This window comes from Panthera pardus, unplaced genomic scaffold (assembly GCF_024362965.1).
Source record: "Panthera pardus isolate Hobbes unplaced genomic scaffold, ASM2436296v1 HiC_scaffold_2, whole genome shotgun sequence".
In the NCBI taxonomy this organism is placed as follows: Eukaryota; Metazoa; Chordata; class Mammalia; order Carnivora; family Felidae; genus Panthera; species Panthera pardus.
This window is the reverse complement of record NW_026526765.1, coordinates 49,101,580-49,125,260: the sequence shown is the minus strand read 5'-3', so window position 1 is coordinate 49,125,260 and position 23,681 is coordinate 49,101,580. Positions and strand designations below refer to the sequence as shown.

General features: G+C 42.0%; 1 protein-coding gene across 1 annotated transcript; it reads right to left on the bottom strand.

Moving 5' to 3' along the window:
• Nucleotides 1–8,993: 8,993 nt before the first annotated feature.
• On the bottom strand, nt 8,994–23,046 carry LSM11 (LSM11, U7 small nuclear RNA associated). Its single transcript, XM_019464552.2, has 4 exons — nt 22,562–23,046; nt 17,167–17,306; nt 14,711–14,794; nt 8,994–14,246 (listed from the first exon to the last, which is right to left on the bottom strand). The coding sequence occupies exons 1-4, from the start codon at nt 23,004–23,006 to the stop codon at nt 13,836–13,838; spliced, it is 1,080 nt and encodes a 359-aa protein (XP_019320097.1). The 5' UTR covers nt 23,007–23,046; the 3' UTR covers nt 8,994–13,835.
• Between the last annotated feature and the right edge of the window lie 635 nt (nt 23,047–23,681).

Genomic DNA, 23,681 nt, shown 5'->3' with positions numbered 1-23,681 from the left:
GTCCATTTGCAAATGCTGCTTTCCTCTGAAACGCCTTGCTGTCACCCTCCCAGTCTCCCGTTTAAGTTTTCTCATGGCACTCTACCTTGTCTGAAGTTGTTACTATTTTGTTTCCTTGGGAATCATGTGTCTTGCCTCGCTTCCCCAGTAGAATGTAAACACCATGAGAGCAGGAAACTTGTCTGTCCTTGTTCGTCCTAGTATCTCTGGTGCCTAGAACAGTGCCTGCTTCTAGAAGGTGCTCAGTAAATAAGTATTGATGAAACAGATACCCTGAAATATCCGGGAGGATGATACAGGCATTCAATACATGTCTACTCACTAGATAGTAAGCACTTAGTAAATGGTGGTTATTATGTTTATTATTAAATTGTTGGTTGGTAGCCAAAAAAAAAAAAAAAATTACCAGGCCTCTAGGATCTGACAGTGTTCTTTCCCAGCCCAGCAAAATGATTTGGTTCCTCTTGCTTCTTCAGGATCATTCTCCTGATCCCAGAAATAAAATTCTATTCTGAGCCTGAGAGCTGCATCCCCAGCCACAGTCCCAACATATCTGTGTATTAGCCATGCAGGCTTAGTGCTATGATGCAATCTCCTTTGAGAATATCGGGTGAAAAATCCCCACGGGTTTGGCCTCAGCTTTCTTTGTTCACATTGTTTGCTTTGAAGACCTTAACACGGTGCTGAGAAATCAATAAGCAGGGATGCTGCCGATCCTGTGTCTCCTTCTGATTCTCCTCTGGGAAGCTTGGCTCACACCAATGCACTGATAAGTCATGAAGTGTCCAGCTTCATCTGTGAATTAAGGCCCTTGTAACTAAATAAGGAACACCAAGTTTAGCATGCTGTGGATTTTCCATCCGGAGTGTCATTAGATGAAATGAAAGTACACATTACAGGTTTATGTAATGAACAAGCCTCAAGTTAGGTTTGCCGTGATAGGGTTATCAGTCATTGCACAAATTAATTATTTAAGAAAGCACTTTTTACAATGGGGTTTCATTTAAGTTTTTCCCCTTGATATATGTGTATAAAAATGACTAATCCATCGGACACTGCTATTGTACTTGTGCATCTATCACTATCAGGCCTTTTTTGGTAATTGGTTTATTAATTATAGCATCTTAATGATCTGTTTAAAATAAATAAACCATTTGCACCATTTCAAAGGTATTTTGTGAGGCTCAGCTGATATTAAAATAGCACCAGCCTTATGTGCTTTTTCAGCAAGTGACCTAATTAGTTAATAAAGTAATTGAATATTAAAAAGGATGTTGCAAGTGATTAAAATTTAAGAGCCTTCAGAATGTTATTAAAGCTATAAATCATACATCACTGTTTTAATTTGCATAGCTACAGAATTACTAATGGTCCCACGTGCACACAGGGCTTGGCAATTAGTCCTTTAACAAAATGTTGGTGATGTTAAGGTACCAAATTCTTTCAACCTCTTTTGATAGCTACATAGAAACCTGCTTTTGCCAGATTAAATATCTAACTATTGAAGTTTCTGCTTGCTCGCTTTGACAAGTATAGACATTCACTCAACAAATATTTATGAATACCCACTGTATCCAAGAACTGTGTTAAGTATTGAGTATAATGGTGAGCAAAACAGACACGGTCCTAATGGAATTTACGGACTAGAGACACTAGTCATGCACTTCCCTAAATTCATATATAATTACAAAAGGTGATAACGGGCTATGGAGGAAAAGTATGATGCTCCAAGAGGATTTTGCTCATGAAATCTGAACTCCTCTACTAGATTAGGGACCAAGCATTTACTTCCACGTGAAGAGACAGGGACTTCACCCAGCAGGCTGAGAACTCTTGTCCAAGCAGGAAATGCCTGATGAATCACCGGTAGTGTGTAGGTAGGACTGACTGACATTGTTGGTTGTTTACCCAAGAGCCTTTGTTCTTTCCTGGCTATCAGAATCCCAGTTCTCTTTGGCTATAGAACTAGTACTATGCTTAGGGAATGTAGGCCCAGGTCCAGGGATAAGTGATGAAAAGTCTAAACCAATTATTGTAATTCCATTGCCCTTTGCCTGTGTATTGGTTTATGGTGGATGTGTCCTGAGGAACTCTAAGAGGATTTCTGGAAGAATCTTCCTCTCTGATAAAAAGAGACACACAAGAACTCTTTCCTTCCATTCTTTTGTATATCATCATTAGTGAAGGTAATTCTTAGCACTATAGTAGCCATATTGAGACCATGAGGGGGAAGGCAAAACCACCAAAACACTACACTACACACACACACACACACTCCCTAAACCTGAAAGATCTGATATTGAGTTTCTGAACCAACTCTGGAAATTTTGGGTGTCTTACTATATGAAAGAATAAGTTTCTGGGGCGCCTGGGTGGCGCAGTCGGTTAAGCGTCCGACTTCAGCCAGGTCACGATCTCGCGGTCCGTGAGTTCGAGCCCCGCGTCGGGCTCTGGGCTGATGGCTCGGAGCCTGGAGCCTGTTTCCGATTCTGTGTCTCCCTCTCTCTCTGCCCCTCCCCCGTTCATGCTCTGTCTCTCTCTGTCTGTCCCAAAAATAAATAAAAAACGTTGAAAAAAAAATTTAAAAAAATAAATAAATAAAAAAAAAAAAAAAAAAAAAGAATAAGTTTCAGTTGGATATTCTGTTACTTGCCACCTAAAGCATCTTAATCGAACCAGATAGGTCAAAAATGAAGACACTGGAAATTGAAAGGTAAATTAAAATGCTAGTGTAATTGTCCAGATGAGCAGTGAAAAACACTAAGTTATAATGGGATGGAACAGGAGGAATGGAAAGTAAAGAACAGAGCTGAAGCATTGTGGACAAGATTCAGAAGAATGTGTCAACTTATTAGTTATCCAAGTTGCCAGGTGATAGGAATTGCCATCCATTGAGTATTTCCCATGTTCTGGACATTTCTCTAAGCACTTTGCATGCAGTATCTCATGTAATAATTTCAACAGCTCTGTAAAATACTACTAATTGTCATCATGGTCGAATTCTTTCAGTCGTGCCTTGACTTCCCAAGTCAAAGCCTGATAGCTTCTGCCACCATTAGTAGGTGAAAACAGATGAGTTGCTTCTGACTCCTTGAGAGAGCTGCTGGCTATATTGGTGCTTTCAACATTTTTCCTTTGTAATACACATAGAAAATGATGATATTTTAAGATACACACTGGAGTAAACTGGAAGGAACTTGGGGCATCTATATATGGGTCTTGGCAAAAACCTCCATTAGTCTTTCTTTAATATTATATAATTATAAGAAAATAAAATTCAAAATTTAGGAAAGATGTTACATACTGAATTTGTGTAAAATTTCCAAAAAATAATTTCTTTAATTTTTAATGAGAAATTAGCATTTGATTTTTATAAATATAGCTTTTTTAATATCAGATTTTATGCTTCAAATAGCAACTCCTGATGAAGACTTTTAATACAGTCAAGACTTTTTAATCATGGTCTCTTCAAATTCTTGATAGTCTGTACACAGGCCTAAGATTTCTCACGCAGAATACCAAATGAACTAATTGCTTTCGGGCAAAGATCACAAGTATGCATCAATCTTAGAACAAGGTCATACAAACAGAATTCTAACAGATACTCTTAAGTAAATACTATTTTTGCACTGTTTTCCATAAATACACACACAACATTCCCCATTACACAGTCTTAACTATTACAGCAAGAATCATGCGATGAGAACTTTGTAAATGCTAACGACATGGAGCCATTTCCTTGCCCTGTACCGTGTGTGGGTATGTGTACATGTGCATGTGTGTGCAGTCATTAAGTAGTTCTTGCAGTTAAAGTACTCATCTGCTCTATGTGCAATGGAAGAAAACTATAACTGCATTCCTGCTTCTTAATATTTTGATTTTCTGATTTAAGTAAGTCTTCTGGCACTTATAAGATGGCCTGGCCCTCTTGCTATCAATCAATGGCTTTCCAAGGATTCTGAGGAAGCTATAAAAGTGTGAAACCCAAGCGGCACCGAATAACAGGAGTGGCTTTAGCGAGAGACCACAAGGTAAGGGAGACAGGAGCAAAAATATACCCTGAGCGACTTGGTGTTTCCACACTGCTAAAATGTTACACTCTGCCTCATGGTATATTTGAATCCATATCCCTTTATAAGTCAATTTTTCTGTCAGGGCCCATCTCTGGACATGGGGGGGCAGAGAGGGAAGACCTTCTGGACTTCACATTCACAAGACCTCACATACACACTTGTGGCTCCATTTCCAAATGAGGCTTCACAGCCACTCATGGATACGCAAAGAGGATTGATCAAGTTGTCTATCATTCAACTAGAACTTTAAAAATATATCACAAAGTTTACAACTTTGCTTTGACATTTCTTCATTTTTTTAAATGTATTGGGAGCCTCAAATAATGGAAGTGTCCAGGCCCGCTCTCAAATTTGAAGAGCCGTGTGTGTGTGTGTGTGTGTGTGTGTATGTTTTTATGTGTATTTGTCCTCCAGTGCACATTTTCATAACTGGATTAGATGTAACATGCTCAATTAATTAGGGAATACATTTTTATTACCAACACCACTATTGGTTATAATTTGATCTCTGTAAGGGACTGGCCCACCAGGCAGATTAGTGTGAACTGGCTCATGACTGGAGGGGAACAAAGATGTTGTGCAGTCAACACATCTGCTTTGCATGTTTGGGCTTTGTTTATCATAAAACAGGAGATAATGATAAGGATGTGTAAGAAGCACAGTGTTAATGATAGTGCCAGTAGAGAGTGCGAACAAAAGCCATGACTTTGAGCAAAAGCTAGATGTAAATTAAACCCTGGATTTGTTCAGAGTTGAGGTTTTATAGCTATATATTTATGGCATTTAGAAAGACCCTTGGTGTTGAAATTCCTGCAAGAATAATTTCATCACTTCAAGTGTGAAACTCCCCAGTCACTGATTCCAACTCTTTCCACTGAAGCAATTGCTTTATATAATATTGTTTTTGCTGATGTGACCATTTTATTACAGAACAGTGGGTATATTATAAAACACACAAAGCTTATAGAGTGCAACATTTACTAACACACTTGATCACTTGTGGCTCAGGAGGTGTTTGCAGATAGTATGAAGACTAACATTAAAAAAAATTTTTTTTAATGTTTATTTTTGAGAGAGAGAGTGTGTGAGCAGGGAGGAGCAGAGAGAGAGAGAGAGAGAGAGTGACACAGAGTCCTAAGTAGGCTCCAGGCTCCGAGCTGTCAGCATAAAGCCCAAGGTGGGGCTCGAAATCACGAACTGCGAGATCATGACCTGAGTCTAAGTTGGACACTGACTGAGCCACCCAGGCGCCCCTGAAGACAAACATTTTAATTTCAATAGTTGTATATTTCTTTCATTGTGTACTTTCAATTTAGGGCAAATATTCCAACTTGCCATTGTTGGTAGTGATAAGTGTAAGCTAAAAAGTGAGTCAATTTATAGAAAAATATTGGATCAATAAAAAGTAGTCTGCCTAGGATAAGACAAAAATCATGAAAGTGCTCTCCAAATGACTCACATTTTGGAAACAATGGGCTATCTAATAAAAAGAAAGAGGATGTAAGCTTTGGGTTGAGTTTCTGATAGTGATGATGGCCACACTGAGCCATCCTGGTGACCAGTGCCACACACACAGGTAAGGCTGCTGCCTGATGCCCCAGGAGCGTGCTTTTCCACGTGACACTAATTGGCCCACACAGGAGTGAAACCATGACCCTTCCCTCATTAGCCACATGCTCAGACCAGCTGAGCTAGCTCGCTCTGGGTCACTGGGGTCCCATGTAGGAAATTACCATTCCAGTGCCCTGTGGTCCTCTCGTAACCCCAACTAATGAATGTCCCGTGGAGCCTAATGTCATTCCTGGGGGAGCACACAGCTCTCCCAGCAGTGGAAAAGTTGATGATATTCTGAAGTTTTAACCCAGGGAAAGCCAAATAAGAGAGCACAGAGAACTCAGGGAGAATAATATTTCACACACCTGTATGCTAGAAAAAAGAATGACAACACCATTCTGCTCTGCGCATTTGTTTTCTAGGCCTGGTCTCAGGACATAGAAAGCAAGCACAGGGAAATGAAGAATGCTGCTGGGCATCACATAGCAAGCTCATCACAGTGTAAATGACATTAAGTGCTTACTGTCCAGGCCAAGCATTTTCTGTCACCAACGCTATGAGGTGGGTGGTATCATTCCTATTTAGAGATCAGGAAATTGAGGCTCAGAAGTAACTAGTATAAGAGCCTAGGACAGCAAGCTCCTCCGAGGATTGGCTATATTCTGGAAATTAACACATTTTCAAGTTGAAAGGAAATTCTAAAAGATGGACAGACAGCCTGCCAAACCTTTCTGCTTGTGCCCCTTTTCAGGTCTCTGAAGAAAGACTATAAGCCTTCAAGTAATCTTTATTTTTCTGTAGCTTTAGCACATCCATAGTTTAGCCTTGACGAGAGTTTCTTTAATAAGATGAATTTACGGTCAAGGCCAGAGAAAGCATTCTTCCCAAGTGTTGGAGACAATTGGAAGGATAGGGACAGCAGATGTTCTAATGCATACTGAAGAGCTGGGAAAGACCACTAAGTCACTCCATCTGCTTTTTAACAAGACTATTGGATCAATAACCCTTCCAGGGCCAAACGTACTGGTCGATGAAATACTTCCTGGGGCTCACTTGACAGCCACTATTCCCAGAGCCACAGTGGACCTACTGCCCTGGGGGGCTCACCACCTTTATCTTCTTTGGAAGCCATGAAACCCTGTGCGCAGATCCACTTCCAGCTAAAGAACAGTATGAATCAGAAGGCACTAGAGATGCCTGAAGCAGATAACCAAACCACATTTTAACTCAGCTCTCTGGTTTCTGGTCAGTTTCCTGGTCAATGCCTGATAAATTTAGTATTTTTGAGGTATAGCTGGCTAATAATAAACTTGAGAGTCAGTCAGATCTAGATAATTTCCCAAATTTGCCATTGATTAGCAGAGAGATATTGGCAAGTTACTTTTAGTTCCCTCACATACAGAAGAGGGATAAAATCTTTCACTCATGGTGGTTGTATTCGAATAAAGTATTGCATGTATGTTTGGTACAGGGCTGAAATGCTTAAAAAATGACAGTATTTCTTTATTGCCTGATCTGTCCTCTGCCCCTTCACATAGCATGACTGAGTGAAATGTGGTGCAAGTTGCCATTGTGCAAAAAGGCATGAGATAAAGCTTTTTATTATAATCTTATTTGTAGTTATTCATTTGGAGGACTTATCTATTTATTATTTCACATTCTGTATTCCTCTTCACTATAGGCTGCTGAGAAACTATTTCTTGAGGTAGAGGGGAGAAGGTCTTTGGAAGGCCTTGACTGACTACCACTGCCCACCCACCCCATCTGCCCCCAGAGTCCAGCCTATAACAACAGACTTTTCTGTGTTTATTATAAATTTTCCTTTGACTCAGGAGCAAATTTGCTTGGTCTTGGGATGGAGACTCAATTCTGGTCATGGAATCACGAGACAGCTGTAACCTTTCTTACAAGCGGGCTCTCAGGCATCAACACTGGGTAGAACTGAATTGTTTCCAAAAGTGAGACAAGTGCTGAGAAATAGGGGCCTCAAGATAGTTTCCCTGGGGTAATCCTTAGCCAGCAGCTGGGAAGAGTCTGGGTGGGGTTGACCATACTCTGAGAAGAAACAAGGAAACCCATGACGTGAGAACAGTGATAGAGTCCCTGAAACAGTGGACGCTGGGCAATGTCTCCGTTTGCTACTCCTCTCCAAGCACATTCACTGGCTGGTTGCCATCAGTCAGGTTGTCTAGGCTTCAAATTAGGCACATTCGATATTGGGAAGAAACGTTTATATTGCCACTTGGGTTGATCATAGCTTGTTTCTCCTTGATTATCTCTGTTCAGACTGGAGCATTTAACAATGAATTGTAGCAGTGACTGGAGATCTGGAGACTCAAGTCCTTCTAGGGCCTCTGGTTAAGCAGTTCTCTTTAACCCACTGCCACCTAGTGGCAACTGAACAGACTGAAAAGTGCTTCACTTCTGCTCAGAGAAGAATGTGGTTGGGCAATAAACTTTTTTGTCCTTGCCACTAGAATCCGGGAAGCTTAGGGAAAGATAATAGATATATCTCATTCCACTGGCCTCCAACCCCCTGCTAATATGTAACAGTCACTGTACATTTTAAATGTACAGACCAGCTGACTCCTCTGCCTTTATTTTGATTAATGATGATATTCTTGCTTAATCAGAAGTCTTTGAGATACAAAACAAATAAGCAAGGGGTTGAACTGGAGCATAGAGATCTTGCCTCCTTTTCCACCACTAAAGTGGTTAGAAATTTCTTGCATGTTGGCTAAACCCAGCTCAATATATTCTTTGAAAGTGGGGAATCGGGTCTTAACAGTTAACTTGAGGTTTCCCTCTGTAAGCATCCGTGTGATTTTTTGTCTGTCTCTCTTACAGGCGACTCAGTTCTGAAGCAAACAGAGCTCAAGTAATCAATGTCACAAATCTTTGGGCAGTTCAACTTCCTGTACATGCACAGAGGGAAGCTGGTGGCAAATTCAAATATTTCTGGAACCATGTAAGGATCAATTAATCAAATGTGGTAAAACCCAAGGGAGCAGAGTGAGGGGTGATCTCAGCAGATCATGAAGAGAGGGGGTAATGCCAGTGAGCTATTAGGTAGAATAAATTCACAGGGAAATTACCAGCGCTTGGGGCTTAGAAGAGACAATTCACAATGTGGGCCAAGTTCCTTTTCTAAGCATGAACTTCTAATAAACCAAATGGAAGACCAAAGCCACCTCAAGGATAGTTGATGTAGATATGTGTGCTTTGGTGAAGAAAAGGCACAAGGTTACAACAATGAGATGGCTTGGGATGCTTTCACTTTCTAGGTCAGTATCATCACCTGGTAATAGACTCCCCTGCCTCCTCCCCTCCACCGCCCCTCAAAATCAGCAGAGACAAAGCAGTCAGTACATTAACACAATCATATTTATTACAGTTTCCAGACTCCCATGTGACACATACCTACAGAAGAACACTGCAAACTGACGTTACTAGCAGCAATCCTCCATAAACATGAAGAATTTAGGTGAACTTCACACTTAGGAGTAATTTCAAGACAAGATGAGAAGTTATGGTTTTTCTTTTAGCAGCTTATATATGAATAGTGAAACTATAAATACAGAGGGTCACCAGGTTTAGCCTTGCCTAAAAAACACATTAATAAGTCACGGTGCAGAGGGGTATCCCCAGGGTTGCCAAACAGAAGGCTAATGTCTTTAGATGTCAGTATGAAATAAGCAGATCACTTTTCAAGACATCGCTTGCTATCTGTGTTAGTGTCAGGACAACAGAAAAAGAACTGGACAGCTGCCCTAGAACCTAGCTCACACATAATTCAGCCAGATAATCATTTAAATAATACCCCCTAAAATTGTTTAGACATTTTTCCCCCACAGCTCTAAAAACATAACATCAGACATAACATCAGACATTTGCTCCAAAGGAGTAAAAATCAAAAGCAATTGCAATGTATTGGGAATAGCTTTTATAGCTTTCCTGAGGGACAGTTGCCATCTTTTCAGAGAGTGTTTTTAAAGCAACACTAACTCTGGTAGCTTATCAAACTACTTTTTATTCTAAATAAATAAAAGACCAACTGAAGGTCTCAGGTGTACTTATTTCTTTTCCCCTAGATCTCTGAACCATGCAAAGCCATTCCTTGACAGATAGCTTTCATTTTTATTAGAGGGGCGCAAGAGAACTTACAAACATTTGAAAAATACTCAAAACACTGAAAGTAAAAAAGGCGCAACCCTTCCTCAGAGCCCAGGAAACTGTGACAGGCATCCCAAAGGCTTATATAAAATCCATCAACTCAATTTGCCAGAAAGTAGTGACAGACCACCCACCTTTGCAACATAAGCCCAGATAAGATTTTCTTCCTTTATAATCACTAAGAAAAGCCTTCTGGGAGTTACTGCCCAGGAAAACATAGGCTGATGAACAGAAGCTACTGGAAAGGGATTGACTGTATTCTATATCTGGCACAGGAAAAGAAAAATTAAAACAGTTGCTAAACCATTATATTTATGCCATGAAACTCTTATGTGAACCTTGGACTTCCTACAGCAACTATTTCATTCATAAAAAATACATAAAAGATGGGAAAGTTTTGGGGCAGCACCAGTGACAGACAGCTGTCTTTGAATAATTTTAATTATTCCTAAAGGCAAAAATTAGAGAAAATTTACAGAATCAATTCTATTTCATGATTTTGCCCATGTCAGCAGCTATGAGGATAGTGCAAAAAGAAATCCAAAAAACTCCTCTGCATCAAGTTAGGTTTCTGTTTTTCTCTCAAGGGGTAAAGTGGTATAACTAGATTTCTGTGAGGCTTCTGAGGAGTAAAGACAGCCCATAGTTCATGTCTTCACAACCTCTTAAGGTACTCCTGGACTTTTTACCACAAGGATAAATCAAGTCCCTTCTGATCCAGTAACAGCTCAAACCAAGGATTCTGATGCACCTAGACTTTAATGCTAATGGTTTCTAGGCTTTCTAACTTGATATGCACCATGCACAGACAGCAAGGTACCAAATGGTCTAAAGCCACCTGTCTTAGACACTGCTAACACTGGCTAACCATCACACAAATGACCCACCATCATAAGACAGTCTCTGAAATGAAGCATAAACGCTTCCCAAGTACTAGCACCAACAACCTAAAACGCACGTTCTCCTGGTTGTAGAACCACAGAATCACCTCTATGTATGAAGAACAGCACATGAAATCGTTCTGGGTGTGAAACCCATGTTCCATTGCTTGATGCCTTGTTATCTAACAAATCTGGTGCTCTGGAGAAGAGGTGTGTCCCATGAACTGTCTTCGGAACGGATTCCCATGTCTAGAGATTACTTTGAAGAACCTAAGTTGGACGTTCAAAAATAAGTACTATTCCTACCAACTGTCCTAAGCCCAAATCCCTGGAGAATACTAGAAACCAGATTTTGCTGCATTTCTGCAACATAGGGACCCCTCGGGTAAGCTCGTGGGGGCCTCCAGAACTCTACCATTCTGGCTGTTACTTTCTCTTTTTCTTTCTTTCTCCTGAGGAAGACTTCAGCTATTTTCATAGCAACTTATTATAATGTCCTAGATGATGACATATTTTGAGCAGCACATACATTCTTAGGACCAATTTGTTTTCCTTTTGAAATATTTCTACAATAATAAAGAAAAGGCAGTAATTAAAAAAAAAAATAACTTCCCTATAAAACACTGGCATGCTTTATACAATACAGCACATTTACTAAATGTGAATCACTGTCCAAAACTGAACCGATAAATGGGGGCCAATGGGCACATTAGACTGATCACATGGATTTAAAATTATTTTCAGAGCCAGAATTATTATGTTGGACAGAAAAGCAGTAAACCAATCCTTATCTGGATATATGAAAATTATATACAAATACGAAAACTCAGCATGTGTTTAAAACAAATCACATTAGATTTAGTCAGGCACTAGAATGAATGCAAAGTGATATATTCCTTTTGATACCAAAATTTTACTTTACTGGGAAAACCTGGTATCTATTGCAGCTTCTAGCTGAGGACAGAAGGGTAGACAGATGAGGACATCTAACAGGAGAGACTGGTAAAGATGCAGAGGCAGGGGTGCCTGATGATTAAACAAGATAACTATTAATTGGGGAACTGAGATTTTATTAGACATACTATTTAGAAGATAATTTAGATTAGCAGATTCCAAAGACAATTGCTTGACTTTGTAACACGGAACCTCTCTAAATGCTTACTGCATCTGATCTGGCTCTAAAGAGTATATTTAAAATGCATCTTAAAATAAAAACAAGTAAATGAAACGAAGCATCTTCCACAAATTCCCCTTTGGGGATGTGTCATTTTTAGATGTGCATCTCCCTTTGGTACTATCACATAAACCTCTTGAAAAGTTCAGGGGAATTTTTTCTGATGATCAGAAAAGGATTGGGGCTGGCATTTGTGGGGGAAGCAGCAAAGAAATGTTACTCTTCTTTTACTGAGGATATTCTTCTGAGAACTTCCATTGTCCTTTAGGAGAAAGGAATGGAATATGGAAAATAGTTCCTGAAGATATCACTGCCTTCTGATGACAAGTTCAAAATTACAACAGCCACAGAGATGACTTTCTTATGTAGCACCTACCTTGCTCATAAGACATAGAACTCTTATCGAGCTATGAAATATAGTTAGTAAAAATTACTCATGGCACTTAAACATGTTTAGAGACTTTAAAATGCCTTCCTAAAATTCTCTGTCTCAGTGCCCCGGTGAGGTAGGTGTCTGATGGGAAAAACTGAGGCACAGAGGGGTTAAGTCTGCTCTCCTTTCATTGGCCCAATGGCCCAGCTAGCAGAAGGACCAGGTGCCCTAACTCCCTAAACATTATTCACCCTGCTTCTCAGAAGGCTTATCTAAGTTACACAAAAAATGCAGCAGGGAATTTTTTTTCAAGCATTTTAACTAGTTAGCTACTTCTTATTCTCACTTTGAATGTAAGTTATATAAAATAAAACCAAATATAAACTAACAAAACAAAAAATCAATATTGCCTAACAGTCTGCATCAAGATGTAGCCTATTCTGTACTGGTGATTGAAAAAGCATATAATATGATTCAAGTAGAAGTATTAGAGAGTACTACAGTGTTCCCATTACTCAAGCCAGGCAGTAAGTAAAGTGTTCCTTATAGATGCCACCCACTGTACTTTGTAAGAACCTCGTTGGCGTGACATGAGGAAATAAAACTATCACTCCTACTTCGTGGAAAAATCATTCTGAAAGTTAGTCTACACGGGCCAGCCCTCCCCAGAAAGGAAGCTCCCAACCATGTGATGCATATGTATTACTGAGTCCATGCAGAACTCTTTGAAGCCAGATACGTAGGTCACAATCTCCTGCCATAAAGCTCACAGGACAGTTCACACTACATACAGAAGGGCAATACAGTGGGTACATGCACTACACCATGCCACACAAGTGAGAGAAAAGGCCAAGAAACCACCTCATGAGCATCATATAGTCCCATGTGGCATGCCATTCTCAGAAGCTACCTCTGGTAAGTGGGGAAGACTGATGAATTCCCATATCCCTTTACATACTAAGGAGAGGGATAACAACAGAGTATTCATTGTTGGCTGCTCTAAGCATACCAACTATCCAAAGTTTACATAAGTTAGTGGCTTTCTTTCTTAGTTTTGCAGATATTCAAAGGTAATAAATTACATTTCTTGATAAAGAGAGAGAATGGTGTAGAGCAAAAATCAAAGGTCAGTTACAAGTTGTGGGTGCAGGGCTACAGGGCAATTTATGTTACTACTCTTAGAATCAAATTCACGAGTACTCAGGGCACTAGCTTTTAGAAATGAGAGCATTTTTTGAGGTGTTTTTTTATTCCCATCTTTATAGTGTCTGTGGGATGAATTTAATTCATACCATGACTCCTAATTCAAATGGAAGATATGATATTTGGTTTGAGTGTCTAAAGTCAACCATGACACCAAACTGGATGCATATTTCCTCTGTACAGCTTTTGCCTTGATATTAACGCAAACCCCCACCTTCCTAAGGCCTGTGTCCGCTTGAGGGAGCTCATCTTCCAGAGGGCCCAAGCCTGGCTCTATGCTCTGCACATGCAGGACCAGAGGGAATCATTCCAACTCAGAGTTTCACTGGGATACTAGGATACAGCATAGCAGCGGTTCATGCATTTTATTTTTAAGAACCAAAGCTCAAGAGATGCTGAGCTGGTCACTGTGCAAGATGAACCAGCAGTACATTCTCGCCTCGAATGAAAATCTGATTTATATGTCGAGTGAATACCTGCTGGTAATCCACTTTGGGCTTTCGCTTTTTCTTACGGGGCTGACCCCTGGAAAGGGTGGTAGCCCTGGAAAAGGTACCTCCTGCACTTGACCCTTCTGTCCGTGTAGTCCTCCCTGACATCTCTGACCTGGACTCCTCCCTTGCAGACGCCTGCAGGGAAGAAGGGACGGAGCGGGAACGCCTGCGTGAGCCCCGGTCAGTGTCTCCTCTTCCCCACACCGAAGCTACCTTCCAAGTGGATGTCTGGGAGTATCTGGACAGAGTGGAATCTTCAACTGCAGACTTGGAATCTGCGTCCTTTTTGGAGGAATCTTGAAGTTTTAGGCGATCAAATAGCTAGAAGGAAAGTAATGATAAATATCAGCCTTCTCTTTAGCCGTCAACATCCTTCTTTGAATATACAGAAAAAACACCATATTCATGAATTAGGTTTTATGGACTTCTTACTTTGCAATTTTTAAAAAGCAGTGAGTTTTTCTGTGTTTAGCCATAATTCGGGTAAATCAATAAATATGTCAAGAGAAAAGGCACCTGCTTTTTTCTGTGGTATAAAATGGAAAGACTTTTAAGGCTTATAAGAGGTAACTTGCTGCTCAAATAACATGCAGGCCAGAAGCACAGACTCATTTGTGATTAGCTGAATGCGTGAGAAGAGACTAATGAAGACCCTGGTCCGGGCATACAGAGTGGACAGCAACTGAGCTCTCCCCCCAAGAAAACCTGGTCACCGGGCTCAGTGATCTCAATGTCTAAGATCGAAAGCATGCTGGGTACTTATGAAGCCAGGGTAAACTGCCTACCCTAGTAAGAGTCAATGAAGAATCCCGTTCATACGCTTTGCCTAGAACAGGTTTTCGGTAGGTCTCATCCACATCGGTAAGTGCCTAGAGAAACAGCCCAAAGGGAAAAAAGATAAGGCAGAATTAAAAATATTATTTTTACAGCTTCTAGAAAAAACATTTTAAAAAGGAGAATAAACACTGGGGCGCCTGGGTGGCTCAGTCGGTTGAGCGTCTGACTTTGGCTCAGGTCACGATCTCGCCATTTGTGAGTTTGAAGCCCGCATTGGGCTCTGTGCTGACAGCTCAGAGCCTGGAGCCTGCTTCAGATTCTGTGGCCCCTCCCATGCTCATGCTCTGTCTCTCTTTGTCTCTCAATAATAAATAAACGTTAAGAAGAAAAAATTAAAAAAAAATCCTCCTACAGGTGGAACATAAGTTTTAAAAAAATAAATAAAAAGGAGAATAAACATCTAACTTAGCAGAACTAAACTTAACAAGTGACTGAGCTCTTGGGCAGGAGAAAACGGTAATACCTGGAGCCCTCCGAGTAAGATTTCCAAGCTGCTACCACCATATAAGATAGGTTTCTTCTATGGTAAGGGGCCTTTACAAATGCGTGGTAGAGGTTTTTAAATTTCAGTGTGCATATGTATCTAAGAGGCTTATTAAAATAGAAATCCAAGGCCACTTCCTAGATATTCTGATTTAGTAGGTCTGGGATGAAGCCAAGGAATTTTCTGTTTTAACCAGAAATTCCATGATTCTGATGTAGGATGCCCTTAGATCATACTTTGAGAAACACTATTCTACTGCTTCTTTTCCCTCATCAGATTTAGGTCTTACGACAGCAATGAACAGGTATTAACCAGGGTTCCATACAGAACTGTTGGGGGATTCCTGTCTTTGAGAGATGGACCTCAGAGGACAGCTATGTAGGGCCAAATGAGCTCAGGTATGAGAATTCAGTTTGAAAAGTGTGACTCACCCTACAAATATAAGCTGATGGTATTATTATCATGCCTGTCATCAAAGATGTTCTCTTAAAAACTTTTCCTTCAAAGGTGAAATTATAATAGTAAAGTAGTTTTTCTTACATTTTAGAGACAATAAAAGTGGCTTCAGAGAAACCATCTTGCCCAGAGTCACAGAGCTACCAAGTGGTAAAGCTAGGATTCAAATCCAGGTCTTCTGATCCCACAGTGGTTGAAAAGATGGTGTTAGGAGTCAGAAAGACCTGGGATAATGTTCTAATACTTCCACTTACTAACAGTGTGATCTGGGCCAATCATTCAATATCTCTAGCCTCAATTTCTTCATTTGTAAAATGGAACAGTAACAGACCTTGTTCACTGAGATACTATATTATAAATCCTTAGTATACTGTACAGCAAATAGGAAGTAATAAATAGTCAGCAACTATTATACTCATCCAGGAGAATGCATGGAGGAAGATAAAACACAGGAAAAAGAAAAGTTAGAGATAGAAGATCATATGAAAAGCCTGGTGGCTCCTATTTTAATTGCTTGTCTCACAGTATAATTGTGCCATAATCTATCTCTTCCCTCCTACGAATGTCTGGTAAACAGACAGTAAGCCTCTAGGAGTGTGGGGGCGCATGTACTCCATAAGGAAACACCATGCAAAGTGCCTTGCTTATTAGTATGTCTGCTTCCCCTCTATCTTTATCTATCTTCCCAAATGCTATAGAGTGAAAGTTCCTTTCTGAAATTTCTGTACCTAGCACTGTGGTAAAGTACCAGCCAAAGTGGAAAATCAATAAATGTTTTGAAATGAATGAAAGAATGGTTAGTAGGAAATTGATATAGAATTACTAAACAGATAAAATAAATCATTATTCCTTAAGCACAAATGACATTCGGGACCAGAGAATAGTTTGCTGCTGGGGGGCTATTTTTTGTATTGTAGGATGTGCTGCAGCACCCTGGCTGCTACCCATTAGATACCAGTAATACTCCATGCCATGGTTGTGACAATTAAAAAAACGTACCCAGACAGTGCCAAATGTCCCTAGGAGGGAAAGAAGAGCAAAACTGCCCTGCTTGAGGGGCGCCTCGGTGGCTCAGTCGGTTAAGCATCTGACTTCGGCTCAGGTCATGATCTCATGGTTTGTGGGTTCGAGCCCTGTGTCGGGCTTTCTGCTGTCAGCACAGAGCCCACTTCAGGTCTCTGTACCCCTCTCTCTGCCCCTCCCCCACTCACACTATCTCTCTCTCAAAAATAAATAAGCATTAAAAAATTTTTTTTTAATTGCCTCGGCTGAAAGCCAATGCCTTAAAGAAAAGGAAGCAATAAAAAGAACTTTTTTTATTGTTGATCAAGAGAATGCAAAAATTCTAGTTCTTCTAGGAAGTCATTTTATAGGTTTTCCTAAATAAAATTACTCAGGTCATTTAGACATATAAAAGATTTAATCCTTAGGAGTTCTCCAGCCCTTTGAGAAAGGCTTAATTACCATATTCCAGAACTTGTCAAATGCGACGAGGAAGCCTGTACAGACGCCACGAAGACCCTTGAAAGTGCGAATGTGAACGTTCACTTTCACCCCCTCCCGGATACAACGATGGAGCTCACCCAGAGGGCTGCCTTCGTGCACTGAAACAAGACAAGAGCAGACAGCATAATGTAAACATCTGCCTTCATTCTCAGAATTAGCAACCAAGACCAGCCAACCATCTCCAGCAACACCAGGCAACATGGTGCAGTGGCAACCTCACTATGGAAATGAGAAGGCCCAATGGGCAGCATGGTTAGTACGGGCAACACACTGAAGTAAGACAAGATTCCACCAGGATGAGGATAAAACATACATATGGCTGTCACCCGAATGTTTCACTAATTGTATATCCCATGTTCTATGATATCATTGATTCTAAGATGCACCATTATTTAAAAACATTTGGGGGGGGGGCCCACATTAAATGTACACATCAGCAGCAAAATTCTTCTCAGTTCTGTGCCTGGTTAAGACAACTTTTTAAAAGATAATTCTCATGAACCACATATCCAGCTTGACTCTTCAAAAAACCGAAAATCTTGTTCATATGTTTAAAGGAAACAAACCATGTAACACATCTGCCCTTAAACACGTGCAGTCCTCTAACGAGAGAATGGACTTTTGGCCCCCATCTGAGATACTCCATGGACAAGCTCTCTGGAGCCACTAGTGTTCCAATGGACACCATCTTTACACTAGATGGAAGAGACCTGGTTTCATTCCAAGCCTTGTTGACAGAAAGGTACCTGCTGGGCATTAGGCTCTTAGGACATTGCAGATAAGCATCACATAAAAAGAGAATGACGATTCATGGGAAGAATGCTGGGACTATAAATTGCAGCCTTTATGATGATGGATTCTCTTTCTCAGGGCTTGTGAAGAGGGATGAATTTTATTTTTATTACTTCATGTTAACTTAGCCTTCACAATATGATGGCTATATGATATATATAAAACCTCCCAAAAGAAAACCACATGTCCAATCACACACTTACACTCACACTCACACATAGTCTTTGTCTTTCCCTCCCAAGTTTGCAAGGCATAATTCTTTGGAGATTGATTCTTGCCATCAATAGTGAACACAAAATCTCTGTTTTGTTTCTAGTAGTATGAAAGAGAACAAGAGTCCTGCCCTTCAGTTTGGATAACTAAGCTGGTTACTCCTGACCTCTTTATCCCTCACTCATGGGTCAGCTTATACATCATGGCAATGATAAATTAATAAAAGAAAATACTCTGAAGAAAGTGACCTAGCAAATGAGAAGTAGGAGCTTATGAGAGATTGAAGATTCAGCAAGAAGGCACAGTTGAAGGCAATGTGGCAGAGACAGAGGCTCTTGGAAAGGAATGTGAGAGTTTTGGTCTGGCCTTCATCATCTACCTTACCTGTAGCAATATTTTAAAATTCTTTGAATGTTTGAGTAACTTTTTCTCTACAAGTCTGACTTTCCTCATTTATAAAATGAGGTTAGACTAGTTAACTTCTAGATTCATTTGAGAATAAGTCTCTATAATTCAATATTTTAGAAACCTGGATTAGTTTCTTTGCCTATACACATTCACTGCTTCCCCCGTCCCCATATGTGTTTCCACAAACAGTGGAAAGACCACTCTTTTCCTAACTTGTAAAAAAATAGAGAGGTATGACTTTTACCCCTGAACCCCCACATAAGAGAAAAAAGACAAGCACATATCTTAACAACAGTTTCTTATTCTAGCTAAACAAATGACAAACTCAGGTCTTTCAACTCTCATATCTGTACTCTTCCCTTGATTTCTTTTTCTTCCAAAGATTTATTAATAAGGTATAATTCCAGGGAGCACTTCACTCCTGTGTGATCAAAAATACATCACTAGCACCACCTATCAGAGCAAACTACCAAGGCAAAAATTCTGAATCGGAACGCACACTCTGAATCTCTTTCCAGCAGTCTAACAAACTCCAAATATGAACCAAGCTTCTAAAATTTAATACAACAACAAAAAGATATATATGCCTTATCTTTGAAGTTATTCTTCCAGATCTCCTGCTCCATTGCTACTATTCTTAGGCCTCAACCTTCTAAGTCCCAGTCATTTTTTTTAAGTTTTTTTTTTTTTTTTTTAATGTTTATTTATTTTTGAGAGAGAGACAGTGAGAGCTAGGGAGAGGCAGAGAGAGAGAGAGAGGGAGACATAAAATCCGAAGCAGGCTCCAGGCTCTGAGCTGTCAGCCCAGAGCCTGACAAGGGGCTCGAACCCACAAGCTGTGAGATCATGACTTGAGGTGAAGTCGGACGCTTAACCGACTGAGCCACCCAGGCGCCCCTAAATCCCAGTCATTTTAAACTCTATTCTTCTCCCTACTTGTGGCCACACTAGGCTCAGACAATGGACTCTCAATAAGTATGACCTGTCCTTTCCTTTCTCTTCCCACAACCAATACAGCCCAGAGTCTTATGGGATGGTTGGTTCACTACAACAGCCTCCGAGGTCCCCTCACTCCCATCCTCCCTAGCCATCATCATCACCAATTACTGAGCACTCCCTATGAGCCAGGCCCTGGGGTAAGGTTAACGTTATGTATGTTATTTAATCCTCACAACTTTAACACTTAGGCACTATTATTTTGCCCTACTTTCTAGATGAGGAAAACGAGGCTCAGAAATGTTCATTTGAATTAGTTTTTCAAGGTTACTTACGTAGTAAACAGCTGAGTCAACACCCAATTCGGGTAGGTTATACATACATCCTGCCCTGGAGCTTTTAATTATGACAGCCTAAAACAACAATAACCACCACAACAACCTACAACAATCACAGGGACATTTAACAATCACTGAGAATTTCCCCATGTACTACTGTGGTAAACGCTTTGAATGGATTAGCTAACTGAGGCCCCAAAGAGTTTAAGTGACTTGCCTCCGTAAAACAGCTAGAAAGTGGAGGAGCTAGTGTTCAAAACTAAAAAAGCCAGCAGTCGAACCCCTGCATCTGTGGTCTATACACCGTCCCCCACCAAATACATTTTACTACTAGAAATTAAACTATGACAAACATTGCCCTAAAAGTGTTTACTTAAGAATATACACCATGGTCCCCACTATCTATCGTAACAAAGAGAGAAACTCTTTGGTCTTCAAAGTGTTTTAATACATCCTTCTCTGGACCCAGATTCCGTTCTCATTGTTCTAGACACACACCGTCTGCCTCACTTATGTGGTACTGTCCACCCACCAAAAGAAGTGAGCAGAGAAACATGAGAATGTACTCCCCTGTTCCCTCACTTGAGATTAGCATGATGGCCCTGGCACATTGGCCCTGGAGTTGGACAAACCGAGTTGCAAGCTAACTAGCTATGTAATCTTGGGCAAGCAGTGATGCTCAACAAGCCTCACTTAAAAAGTAGTATCTAAGGGTAAAGTAAGATACGAAGCATCTACAGGGCTTCGCAAACTGCACAGCACTCACCCACTAAATAACTGTAGCCATAATTAGCAACAATAAAATTATCTCCTGGCTTAAAAAGGGACTGTTTGGGATGATGGATTTGTTCTGTATCTTTATTGTGATGGTGATTTCATGACTACACATTTGTCAAAACTCACTTTAAAATGGTGAATTTTGCCGCATACAAATTATACTTCAACAGCCTAGCCTAACTTTTAAATAATTACTGTCATCCCTAACCATGCCCTTCTTTAAATTAACTTCAAGACCTGAAGACAACCTTTTATAGGAACTCTGAATAAACTTAATCTTACCCACGCTTCTGTACTTTTCTTGCTTTCTGAAGCTCATCAGTTCTTTGTCACGTCTACCCATCTCTATCATGTACACCCAACCGTTTCCAGTGGAGTGATAAAAATTTTCAGTGCCTACGGCACATTCTGAGATCTTGATTGCAGGCATATATTTAATTGTGGAAAGCCAACAAAGCTGGTTTTCATGCTCTGTCATACTAATATAACAGAGTACTCCCTAGGTAAAGCCAAAACCACTCGCCATACAGAAGTATGTCTTTTCTTTGACAATATCAGTAGCAAAGCCACAACTGGCAAAACGGAAATAAATGTTACAATCTGAGAGTTGGAGAGCATTTCAAAGATCTGATAGTGGCAAAACAAGGTCCCCAGCTACTCTTATTTTAGCTACATGCACACTCTGTCTTTGTGTTATCGTTGGGGAAGCAGGCTGGGGTGCACCCTGGCTTGGCCAAGAATGCTTTAGCACTGTCACAGTAAATGATCTGACCAAGACCCAGCTAACAGCACACAGCTTTTCAGGATGTTTCTCTCTTTACAAACACATTTCTAGGAATGAAACAACTTGCTTAACACAACCTTCCACTCCAAAGCCAGTGATTTAAAAATGTTACAATTTAGCTATCAGGATACAGATGCTTTGAATGGCTAACTAGGTCATTGTCTTCCCCGGCAGATGTGAGAACTGCTTGCCAGATGACAGGAGACATAACCCTGGCTTGTTTTCATTCCACTGGTGGAAGACCTAATTCACACATTAGCAGCCTTGCTGTTTACAGATCTCCAAGGATCTATTAGGCTCCAAGAGATTCCCTTGTGCCATTCACACCTTCAGAACTTAAAATAACTTGCGCATATGGTTACAGGAGCCTGACAGACCCAGTCCTGCACCCATCCTGGCAGGGTGGCGGTGAAACAGTGTCTGTATTTTAGTGGCACTGGTGCCTGCTGCATTCCAGCACTTGTGACTTGGGAACGCGAACATACGTGTTTCAAGACCGCACAGCCCTTCTCCTACGACCCCAGGAGGAGTGTCACTTAGTGTGCAGGGGTTATGAAATTATGTCCCCTGTTCTAACTGCAGGGACAGATCTCCTGACACTCCATCCCGTCACCGCCAGTCCCACTAACCACTCTCCTTTCCTTAAAATTGGCTGTGCCCCTCCCCTCTGGCTGTGGCGTGCAGCTCCTCCCGGCGATGTCCGCTTTCCAGGCCCCACCACCTTTCCAGACGCCCATCACCCTCGTGGTCGTAGCCCCTCGTTGCGGGCTCCGCATCACCTCTGCAGCCACTCGCATGGACCCCGTTAGAGCCCCTCCTTGTTACCTCTACAGCCTTCCCACTCTGCCCCCACGGCTCTCCCTCACCCGTCAGTACTCCAGAAGACCTTCCTTCCCCACGCCCCCCCTTCCCCACATTATTCAAGGAGAACCTCCTCACGGCCGCGGATGATCTCTGCAACCTTCATCAAGACCCTCTCCCTCAGGCGCGCAGATCCCGCACCAAGCCCCTAGCACCCTGCAAACGCCCCCTCGGCCGCCACCTTCCGGGCAGCGGGCCTGGCCCGCGGCCCCCGCCCCGCCCTGCCCGCGCCCGCCGGACTCACAGGGCATTCGCGTGAGCACGTTGCGCGGCGCCTTCCTGCTCCGACCCGGACCCCGCCGGCGTGCCCCGGCGGCCCCGTCCCCTTCCTCCTTGGCCACCATGAGGCGACGGAGGCGCTGGATGCGCTCGGGGTCTGGGGCCGGGGCGTCCAGGCGGCGACGGGTTCTAGCCGAGGGCCCGGCAGAGGCGGCGGGCACCCCTGAGCCCGCGGCCGCGCCCCGCGCCCGCCCGCGCCCGCCGCCCCGGACCCCGGTCCTGAGGAAGCTCTCGTACTCGGCCAGGTTGTTGAAGCAGGGCGCGTTTGGGTAGGGTATGGGCGGCAGGCGGGGCGCGTACAGGGCCAGCAGCGGGTCGAAGCTGTCAGAGCTGACATCCAGCCGCGGGCTGGGCGGGCGCGCGGGGCTCCCGGCGCGAGCCGACCTCGCCCCCCGCTCCCGCTCCTCCATGTTTGAAAGGCCCGCAAGCCGAGGCCGATGGGAAGAAGGAGCGGGGCCGCCAGAGGGCGGCACTGCGCAGCCGCGGCTTGGGGTTGCACTGCGCCGGCGCGGCCACCGGGAGGCAGCATCTGTCCGCTCTCGGCGCCGAGCAGCCGGCCTCCGCCTGGGCGCTCGGGTAACAGGTTAATCTGCTTGAATGCAGTGTTTCCCCATTTATATCATTATCACTTAGGATGTTTGTCAATACTCCAGATTCCCCGGGGGTGGATCCTGGAACCAGCATTTTAACAAGCTTCGCTAGGCGTTTGTCTGCTCTCTGGAACTGTAGTATACTCGTAGCTTGAGCTGTTGGGAAGAGGCTGGAAGAGGGCAATCAGAGTCCCGTTTTGCATGCTGAATTTTACTGGGGGCTAGCCTACCTGGACTCAAATTATTTAGCTTCTTTGGGTCTTTACATTCTCACCTGAAATGTAATAGAAATAGTACCTAACCCACAGAATTGTCCTAAGAATGAAGAGATACTGCATAGAGAGCATATAAATGCTTTATCCTAGCTGGTACTGGTTAAGTGGACAACGAAGCTGTGAAGGATGGATGGATCCCGGTCCTCCATTTCCTAAACCCTATGCAAAAAGTAATTTACACTAACACCTGAGAGACCTTAGTATTAAAGAAAATTCATTA

Coding starts and splice junctions, on each gene's coding strand:
- LSM11 (XM_019464552.2), bottom strand. CDS start 23,006: ATGGAGGAGCGGGAGCGGGGGGCGAGGTCGGCTCGCGCCGGGAGCCCC. Junction 17,307..22,561: donor CGTGCTCACGCGAATGCCCT/GTGAGTCCGGCG, acceptor GTCTTGTTTCAG/TGCACGAAGGCAGCCCTCTG. Junction 14,247..14,710: donor CTTCATTGACTCTTACTAGG/GTAGGCAGTTTA, acceptor CTTTCCTTCTAG/CTATTTGATCGCCTAAAACT.